At 34.9% G+C, this 14,983-nt stretch overlaps 1 protein-coding gene across 1 annotated transcript in view; it reads right to left on the reverse strand.

The window, feature by feature from the left end:
* NBAS (NBAS subunit of NRZ tethering complex) overlaps positions 1 to 14,983 on the reverse strand; it is a 158,697-nt gene that overhangs the window by 102,623 nt on the left and 41,091 nt on the right. The window contains exons 22-30 of the mRNA XM_030447262.1: positions 12,064 to 12,147; positions 11,369 to 11,522; positions 7,947 to 8,132; positions 6,776 to 6,949; positions 5,957 to 6,090; positions 5,324 to 5,386; positions 4,677 to 4,799; positions 3,096 to 3,198; positions 661 to 884 (exon numbers count right to left, since the gene is read on the reverse strand). Of these exons, the coding sequence (XP_030303122.1) occupies positions 661 to 884; positions 3,096 to 3,198; positions 4,677 to 4,799; positions 5,324 to 5,386; positions 5,957 to 6,090; positions 6,776 to 6,949; positions 7,947 to 8,132; positions 11,369 to 11,522; positions 12,064 to 12,147 (1,245 nt within the window). The remainder of the gene's footprint in view (positions 1 to 660; positions 885 to 3,095; positions 3,199 to 4,676; positions 4,800 to 5,323; positions 5,387 to 5,956; positions 6,091 to 6,775; positions 6,950 to 7,946; positions 8,133 to 11,368; positions 11,523 to 12,063; positions 12,148 to 14,983) is intronic.

Here is a 14,983-nt window from a genome sequence, read left to right on the forward strand (position 1 = left end):
TCTATTTTAAATCTTTAGGCATCAGTCTTCTGAATAAGTAATACCTGATTATTTTACCTATCTGCACCTATACCGTAAAAGAAAAAATTTCCAGATCTAAATCTATACAAGAACGAACACCCACACTGCAGCTTCCAAGGCTGCTCTATGCTCGAATTCCTTTCTGAATAACTATTTGACTTATTTCTTAATGTAACAAAGAGGGACAGACAGCCTAAAATGAAGTCTCACAATCTGGGAAGACTAAGGTGAGAAAAAAAAAATAAAAGAATAAGCAAAATTCCATGCAATTGTGGTCCAATGCTGCAACATTGAAAAGGTTCATATGAGACACACAAAAAGCTTCTTATCTACAGGGAAGGCCTTGCACATTTCCTGTTCTACCTGAACTCTCTAACAGACCATTCCAGTAACCAGGACAGCAATCATGTACATATATACAAAGCAAGGAAGTGGGGAAAAACACAAAACAAAAAGAAACTCAAACAAAAATATCTTACAGAAGTCATGCTATTATTTCCATTTACCACTTAATTTTACGTGAGGAGAAATAAACCCACAGAAGATTCATCCCCTCTTGCAGGGAAAAGAAAATTCAAGTTGCATTTAAAATTTATTAAAAGTAATATGTATTTACATATATGGTAATTGTAAATATACCTGGCCAAATCCATACAACTGTCACTTGAACTCGTTGATGAATTGAAATATTCTCTGCCAGCAGCCAAAACTAGTTCAATACTTTTCTCATAGCTGACTCGGTACTCTGGCTTCCCTTTTGAGGAGCTTGGTAGATCCACTGACCAAATACTGCAATGCATCATTTCTCCAGCTAAGTGGATATTGTCTATACTGCTTGAGCACAAAAGACTTTCTGTGAATATCTGAAAGAAAGAACAATAGATTAATAATCTGAAGTAGCAGCTTCAAGAAAGCTCATCCACACTGTATGGAACCAACACCTTTGAATAAAAGAATCCTTGAGGTCAAAAGAATGTATTCAGTCTAATAAGAAAATTTAACGTCTACCAAGAAAAGTATTGGAACAGCTAAAATTAAGTAGCAGAGAGCTTTTTTGCCTTACTGCCTATTTACAGTATGACCTAGAGATCAGAAATTACTTACACCTACATTCTGAGGGGTTAGTAGGATGTAAGAATATGACAAGGTAGTTCAGTGTAAGACCAACAATTTAGGAGAAGAAATTTTGTATCCCTGAAAAAAACAAAAATACTTAGAACTGACCATATAAAATGTTAAGTTTCAATGAAGACTATCTCCAAAAAATGCATAGTAATATACTGCTGCATCTGCCACAAAACATCCAACAGTTATTATCAGATCAAAATTTCACCCATTTTAAGACACTCAATCTCAAATTCTTACATAAATAAACTGGTGGGTTGTTGGGTTTTTTCACAGTCCTAAAGAACAGCAACACATGCATTTAATAAATGCAGAAAATATCATAGCTGTAAAAAAAATTGCTTTTATCAAAGGTTTTACAGTTGTAACGAATTAAATGAAATCAATGAATCACAGAAGAGTCCAGGTTGGAAGGAACCTCAAAAGATCACCTGGTCTGACCCTACATGGGAAAGTGGGCATAAATGAGACTATCTAGCACTGTGTTAAATCACATATTGAAAATAAAGTATTTCTTCACCAGGAAGAACCTTTGCAAACTATTTCATTCTTTGGAAAGGAATGCAGTTCAGTGCTTCTTAAAAAATACCATACAATTGGACCATCTTCTATTTCACAATATATTAATCCTCAAGGAACACTGAGAGATGCAAAGTGCAGTAGCTGACTCTTCCTCCAAGATGACATACATACAATTTGCCTCTCACAAAATGTATGGACATAAAGTTCTTCTTCAAGAGGACAGGATTCACTTTGCATGTAAGCAGACCAGAGCAAGTGTCAGGTCAAGAAAGGTCTATTACATGTGATTGCAAATCTTTACTGCCTCATTAATTTTTTGATTTTGCAGTTACCAAACTATACTTGGATACAACAGCACTATATTTCTAAGCATCTTCAGCATTCCTAAATAATTTTTCCAAAACACTTTTTTAATCCTATGGTAGATGGGTTAAAAAAAAATCCTAATATTAAAAAAATATTTTAGAGATCAGAACAAAGCAAATACTATGATTTGCAGAGTGCTCTAGTACTATTTTTTAAATGCATTTTAAAAAAATTCCAAGTACACCCAGCATTAGCCTATCATAAAACCATGACGATTAATTCATTGCAGTTCTCTTTGAGCAACTCAAATTGTAAAACTACAGAGAAAGAGTGAATTTTTTATGTATAGGATGAATAGCATTGCTTTTTCCCTTCATTATTTTTCTAATTTGCTTTTAAAACTTTTCCTAAGATCTAATCAGATTGGTAGCCACAAGCAATTAAATCTTGAAACTGTAATAAAACACTTAAACTGCAAAAGATGTGTCTATTTCAACATTACTTATAGTGGACATGGCAGTTTTTGTTATAAACTATAGTATGATGAAATGAAAACGTAGATAAACAACCCATGTAAGAGCAAATTCTACATCAGTCTAGTAGCTGGTCCTTTGTAAGTATTAATGACATAGGTTTGGGGTTTATGCATAGGCAGGTTTTATTTTCCTTCAATTAATTTAGATTTCTCATCTCACATTACTCTGCTTCAACTGAAACAGCAGAAAGTCCATAATCCTATAATGATATTGGATAATATCAAACCAGAACTTTATCATTAGGAAAGCCTTGGCTGATTATAGCATTTAGCTAAAAAGACTGTCTATGTTCATTAGTTTTAAGTGTTTATAACTAAACACATTTGTACAAAGAATCTCAAAGTCTCAAGAAGTTGACAATTTTTTAAGAAGTAGAATTCTAGTAAAAGATATACAGAATATTATTAGAAGGGCTTTTAATGAGAAGAATTAGCATAGGAAGTTTCTGATTTTAATGAAAATACCATAAAAGAGCCAGTAGGCAACCAATTAATATATTGTATGAAAATGTACTGACTTTTGTGAGTAACAATAAGCATTTTAGCTTACTTGGGATACAAATCATTAAGAAAACACAAAACTCACCTCGTAGCAAGTATTTGCAAGTAAGCATGTATACACTTTCTGCTGCATGTCTAACATATCCTGGAGCAATTCCTTCCACTGTGTCTCATTGACTGATGGTTGCCTACAAACATTTTAAAAATTAAATATTCTCTTCCTTAAGGAATTTAAAGAAAAGCAGTAGATAACACTACAGTTCCACTAAAAAATATGAGCTTTCTCAAATGCTACTTGACTCTTTAATTGGACTTTTATTCCAAAGTTATTTAAAACGAGAAAATTTTTAATATGAATTAACATTACAAGTGTCTGTGGAATAAAATTGTTTGACATCAACAATGCAGTACCCACAGTGTTTTTTATCATTGATTTCTGTGGTATAAAGCAGGGATTTAAGCAACCTTTATCAAGACAGCCCAAGCAGGTTTTGATACCTTTCAACAGTACATCACAAAGTTGGCAATGCCATCTTCTTGCTGACTCAAGAAGAGCTGAGTAAAACCAAATTTGTAACAGCAAGTGCTGCTCATTGCAGGAAATCTCAAATGACTAATCAATTGCATGAAATCACAGGAGAATAGAGTAGTAAATTTTGTTCCTTAAACTGGACCAGTATTTACTCCTGATCTTCTGTATCCATAGATCTCTGTTTACTCACAAATCTTCTTCTAAAACTCTATGTGCTCTATCAAAACTTTGACTAGCAAAAAAAATATGAAGGTTTTCCGACATTATCTTGAGCTTTGTAGATTAAAAGACTTCTTTAAACTACACAAGCTAGTACAGCTAATACTGATTTTTTCTAGTGGCATTAGCTTTCATTTTAGCAAAGCGAAAGGTCTTTACAAAAAGTGAAAAATCAACATTTTTCCTACAGAGACATTGACTTGATCTTTCTAAAGAAAGGATTCTAGAAGTCTTAAAAAGCTTTCAGCATGCCCAAGCTAAATACTACTCTACCATCTCCTATAAATTGGTATGCAAGTTTACTTTAAGTAAGAACAAAAAAACCCCAAACTAATTCACAGTGACTGCTGTTTTTCCCAGGGCTCAAGCTTTTTCTGTGCTTTTGCCAAGAGCCATGTAATAATTCATCTGCTGTTCAAAGACATGTTAAATGAAGTAGTTCTTAAACAGAAAAATTGAAACATTATACTGGGCAATATAAGAGGTAGAATCAATATGTAAAATCAATAAATTACCCTATTAGAAGAGCTTCTAAGAAAACAACAAAAAAGAAAGTGTTATGTTACAAATCCTACACCCTCAATAAATGTAAAAAGGCCTTAAAGGACCTCATTTACAACATGTTATCTTTTACTGTTCATCATCTTGCAGAAATTTGCAGCCAGAATACCTTCTAGGTTGGTTTACTTGAACACAACATATTAAAACAGTTTTGAAGCAAGATAGTGTTATTTGAACATGGAGAATGCAGCCAAAACATATTAATAATGTTAATCACAAGGTTATCTAATGTATCTTAGGTACACTGTTTTCAGTTTGAACAGTATGGCTCCCCATCTAACAAAACATGCAGGTAGACTCTTGTCACCATGCTGTCCTTTCCCCCTTTTTTCTCATCCTCCTTTGAATACTGACTTGCGACCTGTGTGCCTTGTTAGCCTGATCATCAGCTTCTGGGCCTCCTCAACATTGTGCTTGGTGTCTCTGACAAAGGAAACAGGTTTCCGAAGTCCATGTTTCTCCAACAGCTCTGACACACTGTAAATGAATAGTAAACATTTTCAAATCCTGCACAGCTGTAGAACTACCTCTGCTGCAAGCAGTATTAGACTACAGTCTCCATAAAGTCTATAAAAGTATGGGCTTTATTTAAAAAAAAAAAAAAATTATACCGTAAGGTAAATCTATGTTGTATACTGCAAGGTAAACACATCACCAATAGCCTGATGATACATCTTAAGAGCTGTTAGGTTTTGATCAAAGTATTACACAGTATTAAGATAAAAAACCAAATTCCCCAAATAATGCTCTTCTCCCTCAAAAAACCCAAAAAAACCCCAAACCAAAAATACAACAATTTTATTCCAATGAAAATATTTGTATGGACTTGTAGTAGTCAAACAGCTAAAATAATTCAAAATTTCTAAGTTCTGAATGCAAAAAAACCTTACAGACTATCTTGTTGACAGCACTACAATTCTCACTGCTTTCCTGCCATAAAAAAGTTCTTGACCTAGTGACTGATGTAAGAATGCATTTTTTATTTGAACAAAACTAAATACCTAAGTATTTGTTCCAGTTCATCTACTTCATCATGAAGAGAGTTAGTTTGATCTGTTTCAGGCCTGCAAAGATATTATAAAATTAATATTAAATCCATATATACACATCCATACTTCCTGTAATTTCTTCACGTAATTTGTATTACATAGATATAAAGATAAGCCATTTTAAACCTTTCTTGATAAAAATCAAGTATGTGTTTGATTGACAGGATCAAAACTGTTGGCTTCTTGCTGGAAGGACAGCTAAAACTGAGAGGGTCCCTCAGACTGCTGCTTATAAGCTAAATTCAAGACACCACTAACTGTAACAAGACCAACAAGACCAGGAGGACAGCATTAACAGTTGGTATCTCTTCAGCAGGGTATAAAAGTCTAAAAAATACTACAGAAGCATTGGTCTAGGCTGCTACTTTATATTACGTTTTGTGGAATTATTTGACAGGGTACATGTACAGCACAAGCATATGCATACACATATAATCACAGCAACTTAGAGAGGAACCTATATTCTACTAACATTACCTACCCTTTCGTGATTTAACATTTATTTTTAAAGTATTAATTCACGACTATATTTAATATATCTAATATATCTAATATATTTACAAATAGCTAGGTGATAATGTTTACCCATATCCTCTTTGTGGAAGGCATTCCAAAATATCATAACAGAGAGCAAGCTGGTCATCCCGTTGACAACTATAAATACACTCCAGTGCTGTAACCATAAGCTGGTCTTGATCAGGAATAATTTTTTGCTGACACTAACAAGAAAATAAAGCACATTACTTTTAGTTTTCTGTCTCTAATTCAACAGTTAAGTTTCTTCTGCATATAAAAAGATGAGAACTCCAAGTAACTAAATTGGCTTTTGTTTTAATAAGACTGCCTCTTGCCAACAAGAAGTACCTGTTGGAAGTTACAACCTGAGACATAACTCAGATAGTTTCCTAGACTGACACTTCAAAAACCAGTTGTACACTATTATAACCTTTTCCAATCTGAGAGGTGGAGAGGATGAAAGGCAGAGGAGGGCAATTTACCAGCAGTACAGTTTCTCAGGAAAAAAAAGTATTAGTATAAAAGTATGAGATCCTGAAACTGCCCCATATCCATTTTTTAAAAAAGCAAGTGTGCGAGGAATTCACTTTAAAAGTATCACCAGAAAACTACTTCAAAGAAGAATCTTTAAAATAATTTTTGTTCTCCTAGGTCAACATCATAATTGCGTTAGTTTGCCAATCTCATCAAGGGCAGTTGCATCATAATTTATGCTATGATACTTTTTACATGTTTTCTAAACCATTAACAAATGCTGGGTCTAAATTGAAGGGAAAGATCATACAGATTATCTGATTTAGAAGATGAAGTAACTCAATTTACAAATTCACCTACTAAGAACAAGAATTTCCAAAGAAACCAGTCAAATCATCAGGGCTCTATACTTACAGCAGGTTTTGAATTCTGAAATATCTTCAGAGGTAGAGTCAGATCTTCCTTTGCTAATGTTACTAAATATTCTTTAAAAAGTGAATTTGCCAGACCAGGGGACCGATTTTCACAGCGGTGGAGAAAAGGGATCATCCACTGATAAACATTCTTCACATATTTTGTAGCAGAGGACTGGAAAGCACAATGTGTTACAGAGAAGAAGAAAGGAACAAGTTCAGCTTCATTGTCCAAAAACAAATAAGAAAACTTTTAAAAGAGATTATGATCAATATAACAGAAACAGTATCTTGACCTATGACAAACAACAGATGAAGTCTGACACCGCTGCTGCACAGATCACTGCATCATGAAGCACTGAAACCATGCATCATCCTCCTGCTACCAAATGGCTCAGCAGTAAAGCCCATTACATGAGGGAAGCCTGAGTTCCCCCTGCAATTCCAGACTGAGTGAAAGATCAACTTGTACTCATGCTGAAGTAGCATTACTTTCACTATGCAAGAATTCAGGTCAGAAAAATAAATTATGAGTGGGTACATAGATCCAGCAAAATACTGAAAAGCCTGAGGAGCTTTACATGCATGAATGTTCTCCTCTACTGCTTATGTATGTTCCAAAGGAATTTCAGAGCCCTGCTTCATTTTTAGGTTTTTTACAACCTTTCCAAGAGGTTCTTTTCTACTCTGAAATGTCATGCACAGGCTGAACACAAGTATGCCACAGAGGCAAACACTAAGATTGTCAGTATTTCAAGACAACAAAACACATCCAAGGAAAATGTTCGGTGTTACTGTATCTGTAGTATCATCAACAGCTACACTACGGATAATTTATAAAGGGCCAGTGAAAAAGCAATTCACAGCTTTCAAAAGACTGTATGTATTAATATGCAGTCCTGTGCCTAGAATGGAGATACAGGTCTCCCAGAGAACTGAGATTTTAGCTTTTATTAAAAACAAATAAACAAAGAAAAAACCCACCGCAACAAAAAGGAAACTAAAAGTGTTGAATTCTTAAGATCTTTAGAAAAATGTCAGCCAATAGCCTAGAGTAACCTGTAATTACTGGAAATAAAGGTATACTTATTGATCTTTATTGATCTAGGGCCCTTCCAACCCTATGCATTCATTATGATTCTGTGATTCCATGATTTATGCAAAATACTTACATTCTTCATCAATAATCTCAGCTTTTCAATGTCTTTCATCTCTACAAGTTCCTTCAAAGTCAAGGTTCGATCACCATCAGTCTCATAAACTATTGTCTCTAGAGTGATCAGATTGTCACAAAGCACCTGCAGACCAGGAATATTCCTCTCCATGCCGAGACGAACGAGAGACAGAGCACAGTCCACCTGAAAAATAATAAAAACCCCTGCTGTACAATTTTTTGCCAAAAGAACAATTTCAAGTCTAATACATATCTTGATTATATATCCATTTTCTTTCCCGATTCTTTTTGCTTAATAGGCAATTCTAAGTTCCTAGAAATTTCTGGGACCTTCATATTCCTAAATGGATTAATGTTGTCAGCTTTATAAAGACAAAATAAAATGCTTAATCTTAGTGGATGAGATCATCATACATCTTTTGACCCATATGAGCCCTATCAATGCCTGTAAACTGGAGGAGTTTTTTTATTTCTTTTGGAGATCACCCACAGAGATAGTGGCCCTGTACTCAGCACTGGTGAGGCTGCACCTAGAGTACTGTGTTCAGTTCTGGGCCCCTCACTACAAGAAAGACTGGAGTGAGTTCAGAGAAGGGCAACCAAGCTGGTGAACGGTCTGAAGAACAAGTCCTATGAGGAAAGGCTGAGGGAATTAGGAATGTTTAGTTTGGAGAAGGGGAGGCTGAGAGGAGACCTTACTGCTCACCACAAGTCCCTGAAAGGAGGTTGCAGGAAGGTGGTGCTGGCCTCTTCTCTCAAACGAATAGTAATAGGGCTAGAGAAAATGGCCTGAATTTGCACCAGGGGAGGTTTAGACTAGATCTGAAGATTTTATTTACTGAGAGACAAGCTAGGAGCTGGAATAGAGTGGCCAAGAAGGTGGTGGAACCACCATCACTCGAAGTATTTAAAAACTGTGTAGATGAGGCACTTCAGGACATGTTGTAGCGCGCATGGTGATACAGATATTGATAAATATATTTGTATTTATTTTAGTGGAGGGGGTATTGATGGTTGGATGGGGTGATCTTAGAGGTCTTTTCCAACTGTGACAATTCCATGATTCTGAGAGATACATCACCTCATTTTGCCGCATAGATACGGTGACCAATCGTCCATGGGCCACACTGTGATGTCAGCAACAGTCAACATTGGTATTGCTTTAATTTCCAGAGCAGTGTGCCCAACAACATTCTTGCTCTAATTACAAGTGCTGTGGGTCAGAACAATCTGGCACTTTCTGATCTTGCCTACTTAGACAGTCAGTTTAAACAATCTGGCACCCTCTGTCCTGGTACAACTGCAATGAATTGGGGTTGGGAAACAGGAACTCCCAAACCATACATAAAATTCCCGTTGCCTGGGAAATGTACCCAAGAACCCTCCTGCCTGGACCTAAAATCACCTTACAAGGCCACAGTGCTAAAATCACCTGAAAAGGCCACAGTGGAAGAATACTGACCAAAGTCAATCATCCTGTGACCCTATAGAGATCCATCCTAAATCAAGGCCCTTTGGAGCTCTCTGGGATCACAGCAGGTTGCTAGTCTGTATTTCATAATGAAGGATTGATTCCAGCACATGACAAGAGTGCATATTGTATTTCATCATGGAAGATTGAAAAAGCCAAGTAAACTAGCTATGATTCAATTTCTTTGCAATGTTTTATTATAAAAATGAGTAGATTAATCTCATGATATTCAAAGATTATTCAAAGGTTAACCTTTATATCTGGTGTGTGTATCTGAATTATCTTAGAAACCTGTAATCTTTAAATAAATTGCTGTGTTTGATTATAACAAATTGTTGATTATTGACTAATTGTTGCTAGAAAATCATATCTGCTTGTGATCTGTTGTAATGGTGCTAATGAACCTTGCTTCAAAGCCACACAAGACCTACAATCAATTATTGAAGCACTACACTGAAATCCCTAACACCTAACCCATTTAGATACAAACTGCTGAACACATCTGGAACTTGGAGTGTATTCAACAGCTCCTGGACTTCTCTCTGAGAAGGACTTTAGAAAGCAAGGAAGTCCAGTCTGAACCTCACGAGTTAATAAGGTCTCCCTCATTCTTGTTCCCTGATCACTGTATAAATAACTCCAATCCAGTCCTGATTTGATTTTCTCAGACACTTGTATAGATCATTCCTAAGAACTGTGTAAATCACTCCATCTCAATTCAATGTTTCTATGTACCTTCCACATACAGGTACAGTGAATACTGCCACTGAACTCTGTTATTTTTAAGAATTTACATTAAAATCACTTTTTCTAATATCTTTGACAGTTATTTGTTAAAGATCCTTAAATCCTTCCATTTTCATTTGCAACAATGGAATAGAAAGGATTGATTTAAACGATGATAATGAGTTAAGTGACTGAAGTTATGCATACCTCTGCATGTAACATGACTTTTCCAGATGACCATGAATTAATAATTTTAATCTCTGCATTTTATTTCACAGAAGATAAGTCTTTTTCCCTGGTGAGTGAAAATACCTTTATATGAAAACTTCTGTTCCGATTTCAAAGAATGCAATACTGGTTGTATGCATTCAGTGACGTAGACATAAGTGTGGAAGAGCAGAATGCAAATTCATTTATATGTTAGTAATTTAATTGATTTAATTGATCCTTGGAAGGTGTTTTTATTGTCATGCCTACTGATAGGCTGCTAAGATCACAGAGAACTATGATTAAAGAGCCTTGGAGGATTGCAAACATGAAGAATAAAACAACTCACCCATCAGAACAAACTCATACAGATGCTTCCATCCAACCTCCTTTAATATAGCTAAACTGGCTTAAGAAGCAGTAAAATACCAGACTACATTAGTGATGAACACTATTCTAACTGGTAATAATTATCTATACCACACAGAGATGCTTACATTTTTAAAATTTGAAGAAAAATAAAACAGAAATAAGCTGCATGGTACTCCCACAAACACACAATAAGCCTGCCAGGAAGAAATCATGACAGTTCTATAGCATGACATACGAGTGACACATGTGACTGCTACATATTGATATATATGGCACAACAGCACATGACAAATAAAACCCATGTTTACTGATAAAATGTGCACAACATTCTCTCCCTTGGTTAGAAACACAGATTTTCCAGAGACCATGCTACTACCGTCTGCTATGATAAACCAAGTGAAGGGGAATTTACTGGCTTCCTATTCATTCCTATGGATCAATTATTTATCTGAGTAAACCTTAAAGCAAGCGTAAGTATACTGCAAAAGAAAAAATGAATAATTTAAAAGCTATAATGAAGATTGAGATACAGTGTGCATCACTGAGGGAAAAGTGTCACATCAAAATGCATTAAAACAGGATTCTGTTGAAGGAGGCTCATCAGCTCGAGTCAGACATCATCATTTCCTCACTGCTATTCTCACCTGCATCGCGTATTTTTCAATTTCCTGTGCTCTGCTCAAATACCAATCAGTAACAAGATCTACTGAAAGGTCTGTAGTCCTGTACTTCAGTAATTCAGGTTGCGTTTCATACAGAAATTCACCTTCATCTTGTAAAGCTGGTTCAACAACCACCCTTTAAAAAAAAAAAACAAAAAAAAAACAGTTTAAGTATAAATTTGCTTGCATTTTTTTTCACATCAGTTTTTTTCCCTCAAGTTTGACAATCAGCCTCCAACTACACTAATATTTTGATGGAACAGAACATGAAAGAAAGAAACCTCTCTACTAAAAACACAGGTATTCCCAACCTCTGCTTTCTATCTGCTTCTCACACAGTGACAGTTTTGTGATCCAATAATGTTGCTGAGATAACGTTATGACTGATGAGTAACAGGGAGGAAGGGAAAAAAAATAAATTAAGGTTCCCAACAACAACCTCCCTGCTGCTCACCGGCATTTGTTTAAGTTGATCATTCCATAACCACACTGAACATAACACTGTAACATCAGTGTTTGCTCAGTCTCACTACGAAAGCTGAAAACACTGATTAGTGTATACAAAAGTAAGAAGTGAATCTTACTAGGTATTTCTCATATTTTAAGAATTAATATTGAATTCTTTATCTGAAATGTATATAAATATAGAAAAAACTTTTCTTTTTCTGTATCTTTACCTGCATTCTGCTTTTTCACACCAATCTTCTTCACGATGTTTCTGCTCATTCCAAGGGAGAATTTTCAGTGTTCCCTGCTTGTAACTAGTGAAACAGAAAGGGGAAAATGTACACAACTGTTTTTTTTTTTAATTGCGATGGAATTTAGTTAATGGAAAAGAAAGCATATATAAATACTTCAGCAAAGTCATAATAAGTATTAATTCAATTACAGGATAAACTTTTTAATATTTATCACTTCCTAATGTAGCTATACAAGTGTGATTTTGCATGTAGATTATTATCTGTACAAACATTTATTTTACCATTACCATTAAATATCCACTAAAAAAATATACAGATGTATAGTATATACATCTTACCATACTTTTAAGTTAATAAATAAAACTTTTTAAAAGGAAAAAAAAACCACTAGATGCTTAAGGAATTTTTGCTGCTTCACAGTAAGTACTCTGATTTCATAAACTGTCATGGAAGACTGAAATTAGCAAAAAGCTGTGATTTTCACAGCATAAAAACCCACATAATTCTTCAGCTTTTAGCAAAAATCCTTGTGCTGGACTGGAACAAAATATGCCCTGCTGTACTGATCTTCTCAATTAAGTGGTTTTCTCACTATAAACTTCCACAGAGAAATATTCTCTAAATACTGAGGTTGAAGAAAAGAAAAAAAAACAGTTTAAAATGTTAAGAACACGATAGGCTATTGCTAGAATGATTAGTTAGGGCTCACTTTGTAGGTTAGTTGTTCAAGTAGCATAAAACCCAAGAAAGCCATGTCACCATGCAGAATACAAACTAAGGAAGAAAGAAACCATACAGGTTCTAGTACTGTACAAATAAGAAACAAGCATTGTACAAAGTAAAAACATTAAAGTTTCAGCATATTGGTGGTGCAATAACTTATTTTTAAATCAGATTTATTTTCTCCTGGTAATAAACAGCAATAGCAATAGTACAGGGACAATCTCTATCTATCAATGAACATCTCACACTATCTTTTCATCCCTTGAAGAGCAGCACTGTAATTGAGTTGCTTAAAAAGAAACACAATTCCAACAAACAAATTGATTTCACGATATAGTAAGAGTGAAACCAACAAACTAAAAATCCATAACTCCATCCAATTTAGCAACAGCCATTAAATGTATATAACAAGCAAGGCATGTCTGTACAAACTGTCCTGTACATACACACAATCTCCCATAAGGACAGCCACCCCTCCTTTCCTCTACATACTAACAGTAACACATCGTGTTTTATCCATAGCAAATCCAACCCACCAAATGCAACATGCAATAGAAACCAAGCAGTAAATTGGCAGAGACAGTATGCAAGTTATAGAAGTCAAAAAAGAAAGGAGGGGAGAGGGAAAACTGCTAAGTCCTGAGTCTCAGCTACAGCAACACCTGTGTTAAATTCCACTTTAGTTGGACAAAACATAATTATCTTAATAAATAGGCAACATGTAGTAACATTACTGAAAAATAATTAATAAAGAAAACTCCAAATTAACATTTTGGTCTGAGCACCAGAAAAGAAGTCACTTTATGATTTTGGAAAAAATCGTCAGTAGCCCGTGTATTCTGGGGACTGGAGGGAGGGGACTGTCGTTGCTTTGTGTTTTTTTTGTTTAAGTCTTAGATATCTAACATAATTTCTCAATTATTTTAAATATTAGTATTTAAAACCAGGTTCATAAACTCCATTCATAATGTCATATTTCAATTGCCATACTCAAACCTAAAGTCACCCATGCATGAATATGCAATTTGAATGACAAGTTACCAAGATATTCCAAAACTCACACACACACAAAGTCCTAATGCTCCCCTTCCTCACTGTAGGACCTAAAATAAATAATTATAAATATATATGTATATATAACCACTGATCCAAGCCTTTAGTGTCAAACACTACATTGAGTACATTCTTAATTAGGTTGCCACATCCTGCGTACACAGACATGGCAAAGTTACAGTCTGGAATTAAAGCTCCTGTTAAAAAATTGTTTCTTAAGAGATTAAGTAGCACAAAAGGTTTGTAATTAAAGTTGGCAAAACTTGCAAGTTTTCTTAACTGACCTGCATACCAAGATGAATTTCATGTTTCTTCCCTCTAATTATTAACATAGTTGGGTCACTTCCCTGATTCTATTAAACAATATCAGAAACTAAACAGTCTGGCTTTTATGCAGCAAGCCTTAGCCACCCAACCTAAAATTAAGTTAAACTCCTTTTCCCAGACTTATGCAAATGGCTATCCAGCACATACCCTCAATTCATTATTTCATCTCCCCAGACAAAAGTAGGTGTTTTCGTCTCTATCCCCAGAACACAAAAAACAGCTGGGTTTGCCTTTAGATTCCAACTACTTCACGTAATTTTTAAAAATGCATTTTAACAAAGAATCCTTTCCAATTAGCAGAAGTCATGGACTAAGGACAAACTCCATTCAAAATAACTTCTTCAGCATTCCACTGTGGCTTATAGTTTCAACTGAAATCAAAAGTTTATCGCTTAAAAAAAAATTGAGAAAAATCTCGCTCAATCTGAGTTGCCAGGCTTTGCTCTCTGTGTTTGAAAGCTAATTTGCTTTCCCCTTTTCCCCTCACCTCCAAAATCACAGGAGGAAGCAATGTGCAGCTCTACCTACCTTATTCTAGAATATAATAGAAAAAAGTTGAAAAGTACAGAGACAAGAAATGTGAATGATGAAAGACAAGTGTGTGATTATTACTTCTGTGAAAGATAGAGCAGACTGAAAAATCCCAGATGAAACAAACCCAATATGCTGATTTAAAGTTACTCAATTTTTTGTTTCAATTAAATAGGAAATAATATTTTATTTTTTTAACTTCCTACAACACTGCAAGCACTGATGAGACTAGAAGGGCCTCATTTAAATAAAGAACAGTAGA

This window comes from Calypte anna, chromosome 3, assembly GCF_003957555.1.
Source record: "Calypte anna isolate BGI_N300 chromosome 3, bCalAnn1_v1.p, whole genome shotgun sequence".
NCBI classification, from domain to species: Eukaryota; Metazoa; Chordata; class Aves; order Apodiformes; family Trochilidae; genus Calypte; species Calypte anna.